The 18,294-nt window shown below is 41.7% G+C and overlaps 1 protein-coding gene and 1 pseudogene across 5 annotated transcripts in view; one reads left to right on the top strand and one right to left on the bottom strand.

The window, feature by feature from the left end:
* Positions 1–17,807, top strand: part of Cntrl (centriolin) — an 86,996-nt gene extending 69,189 nt beyond the window's left edge. For 3 of the 5 annotated variants that reach the window (XM_023701562.1, XM_023701561.1, XM_023701563.1), the window contains 15 exons: positions 1,058–1,222; positions 1,886–2,045; positions 3,610–3,725; positions 3,806–4,023; positions 5,804–5,961; positions 6,937–7,010; positions 8,167–8,355; positions 8,778–9,003; positions 10,178–10,383; positions 11,372–11,512; positions 14,537–14,800; positions 14,943–15,005; positions 15,866–16,075; positions 17,139–17,222; positions 17,513–17,807. In XM_023701562.1, coding sequence (XP_023557330.1) covers positions 1,058–1,222; positions 1,886–2,045; positions 3,610–3,725; positions 3,806–4,023; positions 5,804–5,961; positions 6,937–7,010; positions 8,167–8,355; positions 8,778–9,003; positions 10,178–10,383; positions 11,372–11,512; positions 14,537–14,800; positions 14,943–15,005; positions 15,866–16,075; positions 17,139–17,195 — 2,247 coding nt within the window. In that variant the 3' untranslated portion in view covers positions 17,196–17,222; positions 17,513–17,807. Of the gene's footprint in view, positions 1–1,057; positions 1,233–1,885; positions 2,046–3,609; positions 3,726–3,805; positions 4,024–5,803; positions 5,962–6,936; positions 7,011–8,166; positions 8,356–8,777; positions 9,004–10,177; positions 10,384–11,371; positions 11,513–14,536; positions 14,801–14,942; positions 15,006–15,865; positions 16,076–17,138; positions 17,223–17,512 lie in introns of those variants that run through there. The other 2 variants (XM_023701564.1, XM_023701565.1) reach the window with 2 other exon arrangements.
* On the bottom strand, positions 12,264–12,347 carry LOC111812704 (annotated as a pseudogene).
* Positions 17,808–18,294: the final 487 nt, after the last annotated feature.

Raw genomic sequence — 18,294 nt, forward strand, 5'->3', positions numbered from 1 at the left:
AAAAGGTAATGGATCTAGCTTACTGGTGGAGCACCATCTGCATTCAGTCCCTAGCACCAAAGATAGACGGGGGGTATGGAGCGAAAGGCTAGGTGGGAGGAGGGAGGGTTTGCATTGGCTCACAGATGCAGAGGTTTCAGCCTGTGGTCACTTGGCCTCTTGCTTTGGGTCCCTGGTGGCACATGATGCCAAGAGTATGTAATGGGCAGAAGTGCTCACTGCAAGGCTGGAGACAGAAGACAGAGGAAGGGGTCCTCTTATCCCCTTCAGGAGTCCTCTTGCCAGGGTCTCAAGACTTCTCACACAGCATCCCTCCCAGTCGTACTTGGGGGCTAAGCATTTAACACATGGACTTTTTGGCAGCCATGTAAGCTTCAAACTGTAGCCATTGCTGAGTAAAAGAAGTAGTACAAAAGAAATTTGTGCTCAGAGATCATTTCTGTTAAATATGTTGATAAATACATAGTCTGAACTGAAGTATAAAAGTATGTGATAAGGGGAGATTGTATTTTGCTTTCTTCCTTTTACATTTATATTTTTTGCATTGTCTGCAAACATGTATTGCCCTTAAAATTGCAATTTTTATTATTATTATTTATTTTTTATTTTTATTTTTTTGGCAGAACTGAGGATTGAACTCAGGCCCTTGCGCTTGCCAGGCAAGTGCTTGTTCTACTGAGCTATCTCCTGGCCCCAAAATTGTAGTTTTTAAATGTAAAAAAGTGAACGCATTAAAAAAAATCTCTGGCCAACTTCTTTTGCTAAGGTTGTATTCAAATAGAGTAACGTATAGATACAAAAATTCTTCGAAAACCAGAACCAGAAGGAATAGCACTATTGTATTGTTGTTCCTGCTGTGATTTGAGGGATGCTTACAGTGTTTAAGCTCAAGATCTTTAGTAGGCATTTCATGCTTGCACCTCATTCTTGGGCTGGGTGTTAGCTTCTGACTTCTCCAACATTGTGTACTTTATGATGTTTGCTTAGACTGTGCAGCCTCTAGGCTAGCACTGAAGGTCATGAGGCCTGGTCACACTTCACATTTTTACCTTTTCAGGTGACAAGTCAGCAGCAGGAGCTGGCTGCCATGGACAGAGAACTGGGGCACAAAAAGGAGGAGCTGCACCTACTGCAAGAAGGCATGGTTCAGGCGAGAGCTGACCTCCAAGAAGCTCTGCAGCTGGGAGAAGCAGAAGTAGCTGAGAAATGCAGTCACATCAGGGTGTGTCCTAGTAAGCTGGCTCAAGAGTCCGAGGGCAATGCTGTGCTTCTCTTTGGGCTTCTGAGTTTCGTCTTCCCTGGATGCCATCTGACCCATATGACATGGGCCTGCTATCTGCAGCTGTTACATGGTGCTGCCTTCATACTTTACTGGATGTACCCAAGATTTTCCTTCCTCCTGCCCTTGTTTTCATTCTACTTCCTCTCCAAGAAGTCCCTTATGTCCTGTCTCTAGCCAGATCCCACCTGTTTCTAATAACCTAGCTGTCTGCATCTCCTCTGCGACTTCTGCATTTGCTGCCCTCGGTTTCACGGCACTCTCTCTGCATGTTTCCTAGAGCCCCTTGGCTTTCCCAGCTGTGTTTGTGGTCTCTGCCCTGCCTCTGTCCGGGTGCTAACCCGTTGGAGGGCAGGTTCCTTGTCTCAGCCTTTTTTCTCTATAACACATTGCCCTGCAAATAGTAAATGTTGGGTATACATTTATGAAGACAGTGTTTTTCTTTTATACAGAAACATGTTAGTGCAAAATACATCCCTGTTCTTGAAAAAAGAAAAAAAGCTTGTTACTAATTAGAAATTTTATGAAATGAGACAATAACAATTGACTTTAAAGGAATTTCCAGTCATTTCATAAGGGAGATGCCTTTTCTTTTTTTAAACACAGGAAATAAAATTGCTTCTTGAAGAACTGAGTTTTCAGAAAGGAGAACTGAATATCCACATTAGTGAAAAGAAAACTCAGCTTGCACTTATAAAGCAGGAAATTCAGAAAGAGGAAGAAGATCTTCAGGTAGTTTTAAGGCAGATGTCTAAACATAAAACTGGTAAGTTTAAAGAAAACAATCAAATGACATTTGAGATTGGAAATGTACGTGTTGTAGGTTTTAGAAAAATGTGAGTGACCAGATAAAGTTCTTTTAAAGTTGAACATTACTGCCACTAGGCAAAGAAAAGCACATTATATAATATATATTATATTATTATAGTAAAGAATATATTACTTTCTGCCACTGAATTTAAAAAGTTTATTTAGAAGCAGAATAATCATATTCATGGCTGAGCAGAGTAGGCTGGTGGATGGCTCTGTGTATGCTAGGCATTGAAGTGCAAACAGAAACACTAACCCTGGCTGTAAGGCCCTGGAAATTCCATCTGTCAAACTAATGAGCCCAGTTCTATTCAAGAGAGGTGAACCTTTATTTCACAGAAGCATTTATGGTAAAACTTGGCATCAAATTAGCAGAATAAAAACTGTAGTTTCACATTTAATGACATGCAAAAATGCTCACAAAAAGAATGAAAAAAACTGATAAAAATCAAAGATGGAGTATACCTCAGATTTAAAAAGTGTGTATATGTGCACATTCCTAAAGGAAATACTTCAAGTATTAAAGTCACCATCTTTACCTCTGGGGTAATGATGTGTTTTTATTTCTTTTATGCTATTTTTTTTTTAACATTTAGTGTGTGTGTGTGTGTGTGTGTGTGTGTGTGTGTGGCCAGCTCAGCCCACCAGGGGGCGCGGCTGGCTGGCATGTGGTGCTGGAGGATTGAACCGCGGTCCCTGTGCTTTGCCAAGCTTGTTCCAAGTAGGTGCTTTAGACCACTGAGCCATCTCTCCAGCCCCTTTTATGCTATTTTTGTATTTTCTAAATGTTCTACTTACTTTATGATGTTTGCTTAGACTGTGCAGCCTCCAGGCTAGCACTGAAAGCCATGAGGCCTGGTCACACTTCACATTGTTACCTTTTCAGGTGACAAGTCAGAGGCAGGAGGAGTTGGCTGCCAAGGACAGAGAGCTAGGGCACAAAAATACAGTTCTCCAGTAGCATTTTTTGTGATTTTCCTTGTAGCCACCCCCTCAAATAATCTCCTGTGGCTTTTTAAGTGAGGTAATGGCACAGAGGAAATAAATGGAGCAAATATTTTTATAATTAGGAGAGCTAATATATATGATGAAATAATATATATGATGAAAAATATTGTTATATAAATCTCATTCTGTTATTTCAAAGTTTTTCCTATTTTTTTTTTCTTTTCTTTTTTTTTTTTTTTTTTTTTTTTTGGCAGAACTGGGGATTGAACTCAGGCCCTTGCACTTGCCAGGGAAGCACTTGTTCTACAGAGCCATCTCCCCAGCCCCAGTTTTTCCTATTTTGTTAAATTTTTATCAATATCAAGTGTGCTTCATTTATTCTTTTATATAGAGGTAAATGCTAACTTAATCTTCACTAAATTTTTAATTAAAATGTTTTTAACAAATTAGCAGTACTTTTAGAATTTTTTCATTAAAAATACTATGAACATTCAGTTTAGCACAATTTTTTAATTATCTGTTGCTTCTCAGTAGTAGTGTTTTTTCACTTTATAAATGTTTCTGTCTGTTAGAATTAAAGAACATTCTGGACATGTTGCAAATTGAGAACAGTGAGCTACAAGGTTTGAAGCTACAACACAACCAAAAGGTGTCTGAGTTAGAGAAGACTCAGGCTCAAGTGCTAGAGGTAATGAGCAGAGCCTCAGCGCCCTTGGCAACCTGCAGCCGTTCTCTTCAGCATGTTGAGCCCTCTTCTGTCTGATTTAGGAGAAACTGGAGTTGGAGAATTTGCAGCAGACAGCCCAGCAACAGAGAGGGGAAACAGAATGGCAGAAGCAGCTGCTGGACAGACACAAACGGGAGGTCGCACGAATGACTGCTGAGATGCAAGCGTTGCAGTCGTGTGTTGAGTGTTTGAGCAAAGAAAAGGAAGATCTTCAGCAGAAGTGTGACAGTTGGGAAGAGAAGTTGTCACAGACCAAGTGGTGAGAGCAAAGATGGGCGAGCTTGGAGGATCATTGTAGAAAATTAGAACATAGAGAGAAGGGGGAAAACTATTCCATGAACTTGCTATCATAATACAGTTCTCCAGTAGCATTTTTTGTGACTTTCCTTCTAGCCACCCCCTCAAATAATCTGCTGTGGCTTTTTAAGTGAGGTAATGGCTCAGAGGAGATAAATGGAGAGATATACCTTGTCATGGATAGGAAGACAGTAGTATTAAGATTTCATTCTCAAAATAAAGTATAGGGGCCAGCCAAATAGCTCAGTGGATTAAAGCGCCTGCAAGCAGGGGCTGGGGTTTGATCCCCAGGCCTGCTGTGCAGGCACCGCCCCAACCCCGCCTCCTGGGTGCACTGAGATGGCCGTTAAGATTGGACTTGGTGGTGCGAGCCTGTAATCCAGCACTTGGGAGGCTGTAAACAGGCAGATCACTATGAGTCCCATCTAGTAGTGAGACCCTGAACACCCCTGTAGACTCTTCCCTAAAATACAAAAAAATAATGTGTAGATTCAAAATAATTATATCAGAATTCCAGTAGGCTTTTTCAGAAATAAACAAGCTAATTCTAAAGTTTATGTGGAAATGCAGAGGAATTAGAAGAGATGCATACACTATTTTAGATAAACATTAAAACAACTTTGAAAAAGAAAAAAATTTAGGGTTAACACTATTTGATTTCAGAACTTTTTTTTTTAGGACTTTTTTAATGCATTTAGTACAGGGTCTACAGGGTCTCATTACACAGATCAGACTCAGTGATCCTCCTGTTTTCAGCCTCCCAAGCACTGGGATTACAGACAGGCATGTGCCACCATACCCACTCTCAGTTGCTATCTCAGCTTGCCCCAGCAGTGGGCCTGACAAGAAATCAAACCCAGCCCCTGTGCCTGCCTAAGCAGGCCCTTTAGTCTGCTGAGCTATCTGGCCAGCCCCAGATTTCAGGACTTTTATAAAGCTAGGGGTGACGGTGCACACCTGTTATTCCAGCACCTGAGAGGCTGAGGCAGGAGGATTGCTGTGAGTTCAAGGCCAGACTAAGCTACATAATGAGACCGTGTCTCAAATTTAAAAAAAAAAAAAAGTTTCTATAAAATAGTTTGGCAGTTACTTACAGAGACATACACAAACCAGATCTGGTCATTCCATTCCTAAATATTAGCACAAAGGAATGAACACATTTCTACGCCAATTTTAAGGGACTTCTATGTGATTCCCAAATGTCTATAAATGAATAAATAGTGGTATCCGAGCCATGGGCTATTACTCAGCAACAAAAAGGGAGTGAAGTATTGATACACACAACAAGGATGAATCTCCAGGTAACTGCTGTGGGAAAGGAGCTAGGCCAGATGAGGCCACACTCTGCCCCTGTGTGCGGACAAGAATGCATGCTGGTGCCTCTAGGTGTGGGCAAGTCCTGCCAGTCTGAGTTGTATTGCCTGCTTTTTCCCTTATATATCAGCAGTCTATTTTTATCACTCAGAATTTTGGAATTCTGAATATTATCCGTATCTTCACTGATTTTATAAAACTTTAGTTTAGTGAAGCCCTTTTTTGAGCTTTTTGTTTAAGTTTCTTTTAGAAAGCTGGTAAGATTTATCTTGAATATGAGTTCCAGGGTCTTACGTATTAAGAATTGTGATCATTCAAACTTCTCATAAATCACACTGTGAAGGGGTACCACTGTTCCTCAGTCATGCCCTGCGTGTACATGTTTAAAAATGATTATATTTGACATTTGGATTTATTCTGTGTGGTAGGGTCTTAGCAGCAACACAAGAAAACAGCAAAATGGAGCAATCAAACTTAGCCAAATTGGAATCAAGTGTCAAGCAGCTGCAGCAGGAGCTAGAACAACTGAACAGAGAGAAGCTGTCACTGGGTAATGACATTTCAGCAATGCAACAGCAGCTACACGGTATGAGCTAGCAAAACTGGAACATGGGAATTTTCCCTTTGTTAGATTCTTTGAGTGTTCTTATTACAGAACTCATTCAAATGATTCTGCAGTTTCTTTCTGAAATTAGATTGTGGTGGCTGGTGAATGTAGCTCCGTGGTAGAGCACTTGGATGGCAGCACGCATGAGACCTGGGTTCAGTTCCCAGCAATACGAAAATTAGATTGTGATAATGGTTTCACAGCTGTGAATATACTAAGTCTTTGCGCTGTACACTTTAATTAGGACATACATGAAATATGAATTTCATATCAACTTTAAAAATTCATGTCCTTAAAGAACAGTATAAAAACAACAAAAAAGATGAAATAAAAATTACTGTTGACCTCACCCTTCAGAGATACTTCCTATTAACAATTTAAATATCCTTTCAGATTTCTCCTAGGGGTGTGTGTGTGTGTGTGTGTGTGTGTGTGTGAGAGAGAGAGAGAGAGAGAGAGAGAGAGAGAGAGAGAGGGCGCTTTGTAAATATACATGATTTAAGAAAAAGCTGCTGTATAACTAGAAATATACATATTGAGCCTTTATTGTGTCCTACACATATTACATATTTCATTTAATTGGTTTTTATGAGCTAGAGACTTATTTTACCCATTTACAGATGAGGAATCTGAAGCTTAGTTTTCTTATGACTTTCTCAAGGTTACAACTAGTAGATGCCATTTCCACCAGTAATATAGAAGGTACCTATTTTTAAACTGTGCACCACAACAAAATCATTAGCTGTGAAATTTTTATTAAGAGGTTTTGAATAAGAAAATCTTCAAAAACTTGGGCTCAAGATCTAGGTTGTACGTTTAACTCTTTTGGCCTTTAATAAGATATGTGGCACTGTCATGCATTAAAGTTCAAATTCACTTTTGTTGTATCCTTTGGAGGGTGGAAATTGGCATGTATATATACATATTTTTATTATATGAATTATGTTTCCATAGAAAAAGAAAAGGCAGTAAACTCAGTACAGGAGGAATTAGCTAATGTTCAAGACCATTTGAACCTAGCAAAACAGGTAAGGTTAAGAATTATATTCTTCTCTCAGTACCCTGAAGGCATGTAGGTAGGTTGGCATAATGAAAAAAATCAAGTCTGGTTCCCCTTCACCAGCAGATCTCTGTAGGGACAGCAAGTAATTTGGGTGCAGAACAATGGTTTTCTAATTTATTTTAGCTATAAAACAGTTGATTAAAACAATTTTACTCAAAGCTAGTAAGGTGGTGGCTAGTCCAGAGCCCAGCAGCAGTTCCTAGCAGCTCTTGTGGCTGGAGGGCCTGGAGAGATGGCCTCTTCTCCAGGGGGCCTCCAGCCTGGGTTAGACTTCATTACTCGCTGAGCTGCAGAGGCAGGTGCTGAGTAGAGCAGATCCTTGGCCCATACGCTTCTGATGATCTTCCTAAAAGTAATTGTGTTGTCCTGTGAGGATAATGCTATAATTTGAATTTCAGAGAACATCAGGCAAATTCTGGCCTGTTCTTCTACGTTAGAAATTAAACATCTAAATTCTCTTCTTTGTGCCTTTAAAATTCTGTGTTTTAGAGGCAATAAAAAAAAAATTAAAAAAAAAAAAAACAACTGGGGGTCAAGGAGATGGCTCAGTGGAATGAATAAGCGCTTCCCTAGCAAGCACAAGGGCCTGAGTTCAATACCCGGTTCCACCCAAAAAAAAAACCCTTTAGTCTTCTAAAAATCCTAAGAAGGATATTAGGAGTATTTCCTGAGTTAGAAAATGGTTAAGTCTTTCAAAAATGTTTAATTTGTGTTTCTTAAAGAGATATTTGTTATTTTTGTGATTTTTTTGAACCTGTATAAATATTTCAAATAGTAATAAAATTGTGATGTAGATTTATTTTCAATAAGTCAGTCTTGTTCATAGTTTTTTGTTATTTTTCTTTTGTAATAATTGTGTGAGGTGAATGTTGTATATTCCCACCTTAATGAAAAGTCAGCTAAAGCTGAAAGAAAGTCTTGTGCTAAGGTTTTACCATCTTATTTTTTAGACATAAAAAATAAAACCAGTAATTCACTCTGGACCTCTCTGTAAGTTTGTTGAGATGATAGAAGACATGGAATTTTTATGCTTCCCCTTTTGTCAGATATAGTGGGTACTAGATTGGCACTGGTAACCCCAGTAAAAGTAGCTTTCTGAACAATTTTTCTTTTCCCTAAAGGACCTGCTTCACACCAGCAAGCGCCAGGATATACTGCTTAGTGAGCAGAGCAGGCTCCAGAAAGACATCAGTGAATGGACAGAGAGGTTTGAGGACTGTCAAAAAGAAACGGAGGCAAAACAGCAACAACTTCAAGTGCTTCAGAGCGAAATTGAAGAAAACAAGCTCAAACTAGACCAGCAGGAAATGGTACTACCCATTTTTGATTGAAAGGAACTATTCTGTTATTTGTGTAAGCTTTTTCTCTGTGGTAAAAAGTTGTTGAGAAATACCCCTCAAAATACTGTCTTTTAACTGCCTGTATAACCAGGGGTGGTTTTTATACCAGCTGTGGGGCTCTTGGCATTAAAGAGCTGTTAAAATCTTAGTACAGGGGCCTTATATAGAAACTCGGTGGCCATGCGCCCTTTTCAGCCTGAATCTTCTCTTCCTGTAATGGCCAGTTGGCTGTACCCTGCTTGGTCCCCTCTGCAAAGGCTCTTTCCCTTCCTCCTCTCATCCTTCTCCCACCTCACCTCTCCGTCCCTCTTATGTTGAATTGGAATCTGCCTCGTGTTCTTCTTATACACCATGTTTGTTATTTTTATGACTAAGGCTCCTTACTCTTTAAGAATTTTCAGAGACTCCAGAAAGAGACAGAAAGTGAAGAAAAAAAATTAGAAGCCAGTAAAGTGACACTGAAGGAGGAGCAGCATCAGCTGGAAAAAGAGTTAATGGACCAGAAAAGCAAGCTGGACCAGGTGCTCACAGAGGTGTCAGTGGCTGAAGATCGCATCAGGACTCTGCAGGAAGAGGAGAGGTGGGGTGAGACCCTGGAGAAGACGCTCTCCCAAGCTCGTATGTATTCTGAAATGTTGCTCTGCGGTGGGGTTGCTTTGCTGGTTGCCTTGTAAAGTGTAAGGGAAACCCAAGCCGTGAGCACAGTCAGGAAGGAAAAGGGGATACCCCTGTGAGAGCTAAGGAGACAGGCTCAGGAAGGCAGGAGGGCTTTAGGTCTTTGGGAGGAGAGATCTGATTGTGCAGTAAACCAGCAAGTGTTTTTAGTTTATTGCATCGCCTTCTTTTAGAACATTAACTCAAGAAAGTACAACAAAAAGGCAAAAGTACCAGGAGATACTATAAAGTACATTATCTGTGTTAGTAATAATGATCCATTTTGTTTCTGAGTCCAAAAACAGTATTAACAATTCTACCTCTGTTCCTACTTCACATAATGAATGCTACCAAAATAGAGTTTTGCCTTTGAGTCAATTTGCTGTCCCTTGAGCCATGGAGAAATGAAGTCCACATGAAAATCCAGGGTAAATGATGAGCAGCAAATGACTTTTCTTTCTTACATTGCTAGGGCTCAGTAATGCACAGAAAATATTGGGCATCTGAGAGTTCTTACTCTTTTTTCCCTGTGAATTCCTGATACGTCCAGGCCCAGTCATTTTATAGTGAAAATGAAACTGAACAAAAACTGAACAAATGAGTTATGACCATGGCAGAAGTGTTGAAAAGTATGTCCTGGCCGAAGTGCTATTATTAATAGGGTGATAAGAAAAAAATCTTTTTTGATGTTACTTTTATAAGCATTTTTATTGAGTATTCACTATGTCCCAAGTGTTTGCATCTGTGATTGCAAACATATGCTTCTCAGCTGTGAAAGAGCTCAAAATCCTGTGCTTTTTCTGCCACACACTGGTATGCCTCCCTTTTATATTAAAATCAAGCATTTTATAAAACATGTTGTCAGTCTACTCTGTTCCCTGCATCTCAAGGTGGGGACTGTACTTGGTCTGTCAGACTCAAAGGGAAGATAGGTGCTGCCTGTTACTCCCAAAGCTTCTCTAGCTGGGTTCTTCCTAGGCCTTTGCTGTGGTCACAGTGGGTTTGTGAGACACAGTAATGGAGGCAAGCACCAGAATCTGAGGCTGCTGGCCATGTCAGTGCGCCCACAAAGGAAGGGAAGCTCTGCCCACAGTCATCCCAGGGCCTCTGACCAAACTTACCAAAATGCTGGTTTCAGAACGGCAGCTTTCAGAGCGAGAGCAGCAATTAATGGAAAAGTCAAGTGAGCTGCTGGCTCTCCAGAAAGAAACGGACTCTATGAGGGCGGACTTCAGCCTCCTGCGGAACCAGTTCCTGACAGAAAGGAAGAAAGCTGAGAAGCAGGTGGCCAGCCTGAAGGAAGCCCTGAAGATCCAGCGGAACCAGCTGGAGAAAAACCTGCTTGTGAGTACTAGCCACCCTTGCAAGCTCTGAGGAAACAATACATTTAAAACTTTAAACGGCATCACTACTTATGGTAGAGAAAATCAAGTCACCTATCAGCTTGGCTCCTAACCCAGGCGTGGGTGGTGGTGTGTTCCGATCAATCCTGAAGCCCACGGTAGGTCTTGCCTGAGACCCAGCTGCAGCCCCAAAGTGTCTGGCTGCTGGCTGGGAGATGTTCCAAGACACACCCAGGGAGGGTGCTCGCTGGCTTGCTGGCTGAGCTGCTGCATGCCCCACCGTGCGCAGAGGTGTTGGAGAGTGGCAGACAGCTTCCCACAGCCACAGGCAGTGCTCACAAGTTTTTCTTATCCTGGCCTTTTCAGTCACATTAGCTTTAGTCATTATCCTAAAACCAGAAAACTAAGTGTACCATGCTTTTAACCTAAAATAAACTGGGGAGATGATAATCAGATAGTCTGTTTCTGGCTACGTGGTGCATACTGGTGGGGGCGGGGGCAGGTGGGCACTTTGCGCTGGCATAGGGTAGGTTCTGCCAGTGCTTTCTGTAGGGATTAATGGAGCCTTGTGTGAAAGGGACATGCAAACATGTTTCGCAGAGTAATTCACTTACTACTAGTGATAGAGAAAATGACTGTGAAGATAGAATATAATGTCTAAAACTTCATCTTCCAAATAATTCTGTAATGATGGGTATTATTGTTCCTATTTTACAGACACTTAATGTGGCTCAGAAAGGGAAAGTCACTTTATTATCAGAGGTAATGCTCCAGATATGGGATTCAGACTTTGGTCTGACAGAATCTCCCAGCTGCTGCACCTGCCCTAAAAGGGACACAGATTTACCCTCAACTTTACAGCTAGAAGTTAAGGCCCAGGCAGGATAATGTTACAGGGCTAGGAAATATGGAAACCAGCAACTAGGAAGTATGGAAACCAGCAACCTCTGCCTGTTGGACAGGACAGTCATCTTCCTTTTCTGTGCTAGGAGCAAAGGCAAGAGAACAGTTGCATGCAGAAGGAAATGGCAACAATCGAACAGGTAGCGCAGGACAACCATGAGCGGGCCAGGCGACTGATGAAGGAGCTCACCCAGATGCAGCACGAGTACCTGGAGCTCAGGAAACAGGTGTGTGTGGGGAGGCCCACCTGGCCAGCTGGGCCGGGAGGGCTCGGTAAGCTCTCATCCCTGCAGGGCTAAGGCAGGTTGTATTGTTTTCAGATATCTTTCAGGAGGAATACTTCTTTATGGAAATAGTGAGAAAGCCGATTTTATAAGAACGTTCTTTAATGCTTGGGCATGATGGTGCACACCTGTGATCCCAGCATTCTGGGAAGCTGAGGCAGGGAGCTTGCAAATTTGAGTCCACCTGGGCATCTTAACAAAACGTATCAAAAATACAAAAAAGGGGCTGGGGATGTAGCTCAGTGCAAAGGCACTGGGTTCAATCCCCAGTAACCACTACTAAGAAAAAAGTTATTTAAGTTAAATCTATTTTTTCATTCTTAAGATTGAAAGTGTACCTTCTGAATAAAAATGTATTTATTCAAAAATATGCTTTTAAAAATATATACTTTTAAAAATTCACTTGGGGCCGGGGAGATGGCTCAGTGGAATAAGCGCTTCCCTGCCAAGTACAAGGGCCTGAGTTCAATCCCCGGCTCTGCAAAAAAAAAAAAAAAAAAAAAAATTAAGTTCAGTAAACTTTTTTGCAGGGGCAGTACCAGGGATCAAACTCAGGACCTTGCACTTGGCAAGCAGGCGCTTAAGCCACTGAGCTCTCTCCAGCCCTCAGCGAACTTTTTATTTGTTTGTTTACTGATTGTTATAGGGTCTTGATATGCAGTTCAGATGTGTGATCCTCCTGTCTCAGCCTCCCAAGCACTGGGAAAAGTTTTTCAATTAGCAGTAATCATGCCCCAGGTAGACCTCATCGGCTACGGTACTGCCACTACGCAAAGCTAAGCACTGGGATTAGAGGCATGCTGCACTTTAGGGGCCAGCATGGTGCGCCCAGGGTTCTGGGGCTGGTACAACATGTGGTACCAGGGATTGAACTCAGGTCCTTGTGCTTGCCAGGCAAGCACTTCAGACCACTGACTGTCTCCCCAGCTCCTAATGTTAATTTTTGAAAGAAAAGATGGTAATTTTTTAAAATAGAATTTTATCATGTCCCGCCAGCCTCTGAACCAAGTACTGCGAGAGGCTGATGCAGGAGGACTCCAGCCCGAGCCCAGTCTGGACAACTGATTAATTTATAGGAAGACCCTGTCTCAAGAAAGGACTATGGATGTAGCTATGTGAAGATGCTAGCTTCAGTCCCTGATACCAGGAAGAAATCATGGCTAAGATAACTATGTTAAAATGTTAGATTTTATGTCACAAATAGGTCTGTAGGAGCCAGACCTCCAGGCAGGAAGAACGGCCCCGGGGAAAACGCTGATATCACGTAGTTTAATCAGTTGGAGAGCACAGACAGTTCATACTTGGTCTCGATTCTAGGTATTTTTGGTGTCCCCTAGCCAGTGTCGGCTTTGGGCTACCCCTAAACTCGTGGAGCTGCAAGGGCCACTTGGGTGGGCTTGCTGCACTTCCTTCCCTGACTACCCCATGTGGACATCCAGCTTGTCTGTGCTGCCTGCCAGGGCCCCACACTCCCACATACCCCTATCCCTTGAGTCAAGAAAACAATGTCTTTTTAAAAAGTTATTGAAAGCCCATCACCCTTATTGATGCTAAATGCCTCTAGGACAATTAACTTCAGTAGATAAGAATCTGGTATCATCACTAAAGCTCTCTAGGGATTACGCCACATACAGAAGTCTTACACCCAAGCCAACATTTTGGCCCTAGCCTTCCAAGGTCAATTAAGACTCAGGACATATGAGAACTTGTACTGTAATGTCATGTAACTCAGTAGTGTCCCAAATTTTCTGATCAAGGAGATTATGGGGCCAAAGAGGAAAGTGATCAATGATGTAGAGTGTGCCTAAGGAGAGTCACATGGAGAGAAAACATTCTCTCAGTCTTTCACAGAGAGCACATTGGCCAAGCAATGGCCGTGACTCATCCACTTGGCTGCACTGACAAAAGTTCTACAATCTGAGGTACAGGATCTCAGGATAAATCCTGAGGGGATTTCACTGACCTTATCAGACCCAAAAACTACAACTCTCGTTGCATAGGTCCTGCTTTACCTTGGTCTTAACCATCCAGCAGAAAAGTATAAAAACGAAGTATAAGAAGTAAAGCCATGCTGTTATGTTGAGCTGTGGGGGACTCAGGTCAACAATTTCTGACATTGCCAGTCAAGCAGAAGACCCAATGCTATTATGGGCCACTGGACTCTTTTAGAATATTTTGCTGAGTTTACACACCTATAATACTCAAATAATGGAACTTAACAAAAAAAGGGGGGGGGGTACAGATGAATGTCCATTTTGTATCTGTGTATTCAAAGAGGCTGGGATAGATATATAGTTACATTCTCTTAATGAATAGCAGGATTTGCTCTAACGGTGTTTGTAAATAGGATATCATGTCCGCATCTTGTACAGTTAACCACTAGGACGAATGTATGCAATGTGTTAATTATTGAAACTGTCCTACCAATTTGGTTTGAAACTATCTTATTGCTATTTGTTTCTCAATAAATTATGGAAAAAAAAAAAGTCTTACACCCAGCCTGTGGCACTTTACGAGGCCACCTGATTCTTCCCTACACAATGAAAGCATTTGACCAGGCCATTTGTTCAGTACCTTCCAGCATATACATTTATGATCCGGTGACTTATGACTTGTGTCAGTTCATGGTGCTTTTCTTTTGGGGTTTCATTTGATAGCTATCAGCTAGGTAACACCAGTGTGCTTCATAAACATTCTTAGCTCATACCTGTGAGCACGGTTAAATTTCCATATCCAAGTAAGTAACAGAAGATGAGAAATTATGTAACTTGCCCCAAGTCAGTAGTGGTGAGCCTGTGCGACACATGGCACAACCAGCTGTTGGTTATCACTGCGAGCTGTAACACATTCGCAGTCATGCCCTAAGTCATACAGGAAACTAAACTGGAAATGAGTGAACAGCTCATTCAGCAGCTCAATTTTAAGTCAAATTCTAAACCTTACCTTATGGTATTTGATACTGTTTAGATGGCAAACCAAAAAGATCTGGAAAGAAGACAAATGGAAATCTCTGATGCAATGAGAACACTTAAGTGTGAGGTTAAAGATGAAATCAGAACCAGCCTAAAGAATCTCAACCAGTTTCTTCCAGAACTGCCAGCAGATCTAACAGCTGTTATAGAAAGAAATGAAAACCTAGGAGAACTGGAAAGCTTGAAAGAGAACTTTCCGTTTACTGTGAATGACAGACCTTTTGAAGAAAAGCTGAACTTTTCCCAAGTCCGTATGATGGTAAGGGTTTATCCTGCTACTCCCTGGGCTTCACAAATTAAGCAAAAACAGGTTTGGGGTACCAGGGTAAGAGGAAGGAAAGGCTGGTTGGTGCCCACTAATGGTACTTGGTGATTTATTGATGTCTTTCTTTCCATAAAAGGATGAGCACTGGCGTGGAGAAGCACTCCGAGAGAAACTGCGACACCGTGAAGATCGACTCAAGGTTGCCCTTAGGAAAAAAAAAAAAGACCAGCATGAGCTACTTAGCACCTTAAGAAAATGCAGACATGTACTTCTCAGGCTGATTTCCCACATTCCCTGTTGTATCAGCTTTATAGATCACATGATGGCAGCTCAAAGAAGTTGACATCATACAGCTAGTAAATGGCAGTGTTCAAAATCATGAATTCTAGAGCTCAGTGGTAGGATATTTGGGCCCCAGCTTTGATCCGTAGCACCACACACCCGCAACACACACATTCTGATGTTGAATCCAGTGTTTAACCATGCAATGCTGCTTGATACCACAGCTAAAACTGACAGGACACAAGTCCTTGGGACAGGAAGTACAGACACAATGATAAAACAAGGATGTCATAAATCAGTGGTTGGGGGAAGATCAGGAAAACTGGCAAAGTAGGCTTGAGCATCAGGTAAGAAATTGGCTCAGAACACATCAAATTTGAAGACCCTGTAGACATCTAAGAAAGACTTATATGTAGGCAGCACACAATAGCATGCTAAGAATTTAGAGGGGTGTGTTGACCTGAAGATTGGAGGTCTAAGTGGGACGTGAAGGGGACAGGACAAGCTTTCTCTGGGGCGTGGCTGTGTGGGTGGGCAGGGGCATTGTTATAGAAAGAGCGGGCTTGAGTGCAAGTGGGCCTAGGCAGTGAGCACAGATGATAGACACTTGCCTACAGTGTCTGTCCGTCCCCAGCACTTCAGGACCTCTGTCTTTTTATCAAAGGACTAAAGCATTTTCAGCAGTTTTCCTTAACTGGAGTCAGACTTGCCTATAAACGTTAAACATGAAGCAGATGGCTATCTGTGCCCATCTTTAGTTACCATGGTATTTTTCAGGCCCAGCTTCGACACAGTATGTCTAAGCAAGCAGAAGTATTAATCAAAGGCAAGCAGCAGACAGAGGGCACCTTACACAGTTTGAGGAGACGAGTGGATGCGTTAGGGGAACTGGTCACCAGCACCTCTCTGGATTCAGCGTCGTCACCTAGTCTGTCTCAGCTGGAGTCTTCTTCCTTTGCAGAGGACTCTCAACTTGGCCCAAGTCAGGTAAGAGGAAACTCTTCCAGTTTAAAATGTTAAAGGCGAAATCCCAAAAATTTAAAATGTTACATGTGGAGTTCTTTAAAGCAGGGTATATAACCTCGGAAACACTAGATGCCACCTTCAATTTTGGAAAACTTGTCTTAGCAAAGATTTTTGTTGTAATCCTGGGAAAAATGAGATCTCCTGGCTCATAAATGTAGAAAATGAAAAAGTTTAGATGGCTTAGAAAGTCGGCTAACGCTGGAGATTTGGGGATGTGCTTGTCAGGATGTAGCTGATTCTGTCATGTCAACTTCTAGATACACTTTTTTTCTACTTGGTCAATATAAAGAGCTTACTCCTATGAAGCCAGTTTGAGTCCTAGTCTGTATTCCTGTGTCTTGGGGAAAGATAACTGACAATTCTACTGTGATTTTGCAGCAGAAAATCTGAATGCCTGTCTCTTAATCCAGTCTGTAAGAAATGGAATTTCACAAAGGAGGAACATTGCACACTGTGGAGCTAGTACACAGTTGACATTGTTCCACAGCTTCCATCTTTGAGTGTCTATTATGCGTGCAAACTAAAAACACTTGACATGTAACATTCCATCTATATATCCTGGAAAGTTCGAATTAGTCCTTCACATAAGTAAACTATATAGCCTAGATAAGTGACTTGGTTATACGTGTGACACAGGGCAAATCCAGGACTCAGAGGTTCCGCTACAAGGAATATTCAAGGTCAGTTGTCGTAAATGTGGGCTCAAGGTGGAAGGTCCCACAGTGATTTAGCAGCACAACCAAGGTTAAGTGTGATTACCTGCACAGCCCCAGCCTCAGGGCCGGCTTCAGGAAGAGAGCACCAGACAGTGAGAGGCAAGTGGGTTGTGGAGCTGACGGCAGAGCCAAGAGAGCAGATTATGCAGGTTTAGGGGCAGAGTTCAGGTACTCTAAAGGCAAAAATACCTAGAGATTTTGAAGGCACAGCAGGTAGGGTGAGATTAGGGTCTGTAAGTCTGAGATAGTAATCCAAGCCTACATCAGGTTGGAGATGGATGCTGTCAAGCCTAACATTTCCCTTTCAGAGCTCCTTCCACATTCTGCAAGATGCACTGCAACCACCAGTCACTTACCAACGCTGATGCCATCCACACCTTCCTGCTCACAGGGTATGTGTCAGAGAGCTGGACTGGTACTGAGCCAGAAGAGCTTCAATTCTGAGCCTTATGAAAGTAACTGTTTCTCTCATTTTGTTGTGATCTTAAAACCATTTGGAGGGCTACAAGTGAGGCTCGGGGATGACTGGCTGGCATTTATAGGCCCTGGGTTCAATCCCCAGCACCACCAAAAAAAACCCCTAGTATGTGTCTTATTTATGTATCAGTCATTGTGCTATCACTTAGTTTTGTTACTGTTTTCAGTATAAATTCACCCTTTCTACCTTTCTGTCTTACCGTAGGAAAAGAATGGTGCGGCCAAGATGAGGAATACTGTCTCACATAAGTACAGCAGAGGAAATACGTTCTTTACTACCTCTCACTTCGGGAATGCGGTTAGGTGTGTAGCAAGGCACAGTGAGTGCTGCCGCCGAAGGCCCACAGCAGTGCCCTGTCTGTGTCCCACTGATGCCAAGGTTTTTCACAAGTCGCTTGTACATATGGACATGGTTGTACAGAATTTAAACCAGGGAACTAGGAGACTTTCTCTTAAATACTGGAATTTGTTTAATAAAGCCAATGCTGATTCTGACTACATTATTTGAGTGTATACACTGTTAAGTCTATTTTCAAAGAAAAAGAATGTCCTTAAAGCCCTTCATTTATAGTATAAGTTATTTTTGTAATTTACTTAAAATCTATTTTTGTATGAAAATAAAAGATATAATCAACTTGCCTGTCATGACTTCACATTTCATAGATGAGTCTATAATAAAGCCATCAGGTTATCTTAATTCCAAGAAAACAATCCTTTAGATGATTTCCATCTTTTACCTGGAGTTTGAAATAGTTTTACTTCCCAATGAAAATTTCATGGTTCAGGAATGTCTGTTATAAAACCAGTATATTTCAAACACTTTGCCTTGGCCAAAAATATTCGTCAGAGAAAGGTAGAAAAATTTTGGAGACTATGCCCAGTGATCTGTTCATATTAAAAATACTCAGTTAAACTACTGTAAGGAATGGCTCAACTCCATGATCTATTCATTTCCTTAAAAACAATAGTAACTGAATTGGATGTGGT

This window comes from Octodon degus, unplaced genomic scaffold (genome assembly GCF_000260255.1).
Source record: "Octodon degus isolate 3935 unplaced genomic scaffold, OctDeg1.0 scaffold00137, whole genome shotgun sequence".
NCBI lineage: Eukaryota > Metazoa > Chordata > Mammalia > Rodentia > Octodontidae > Octodon > Octodon degus.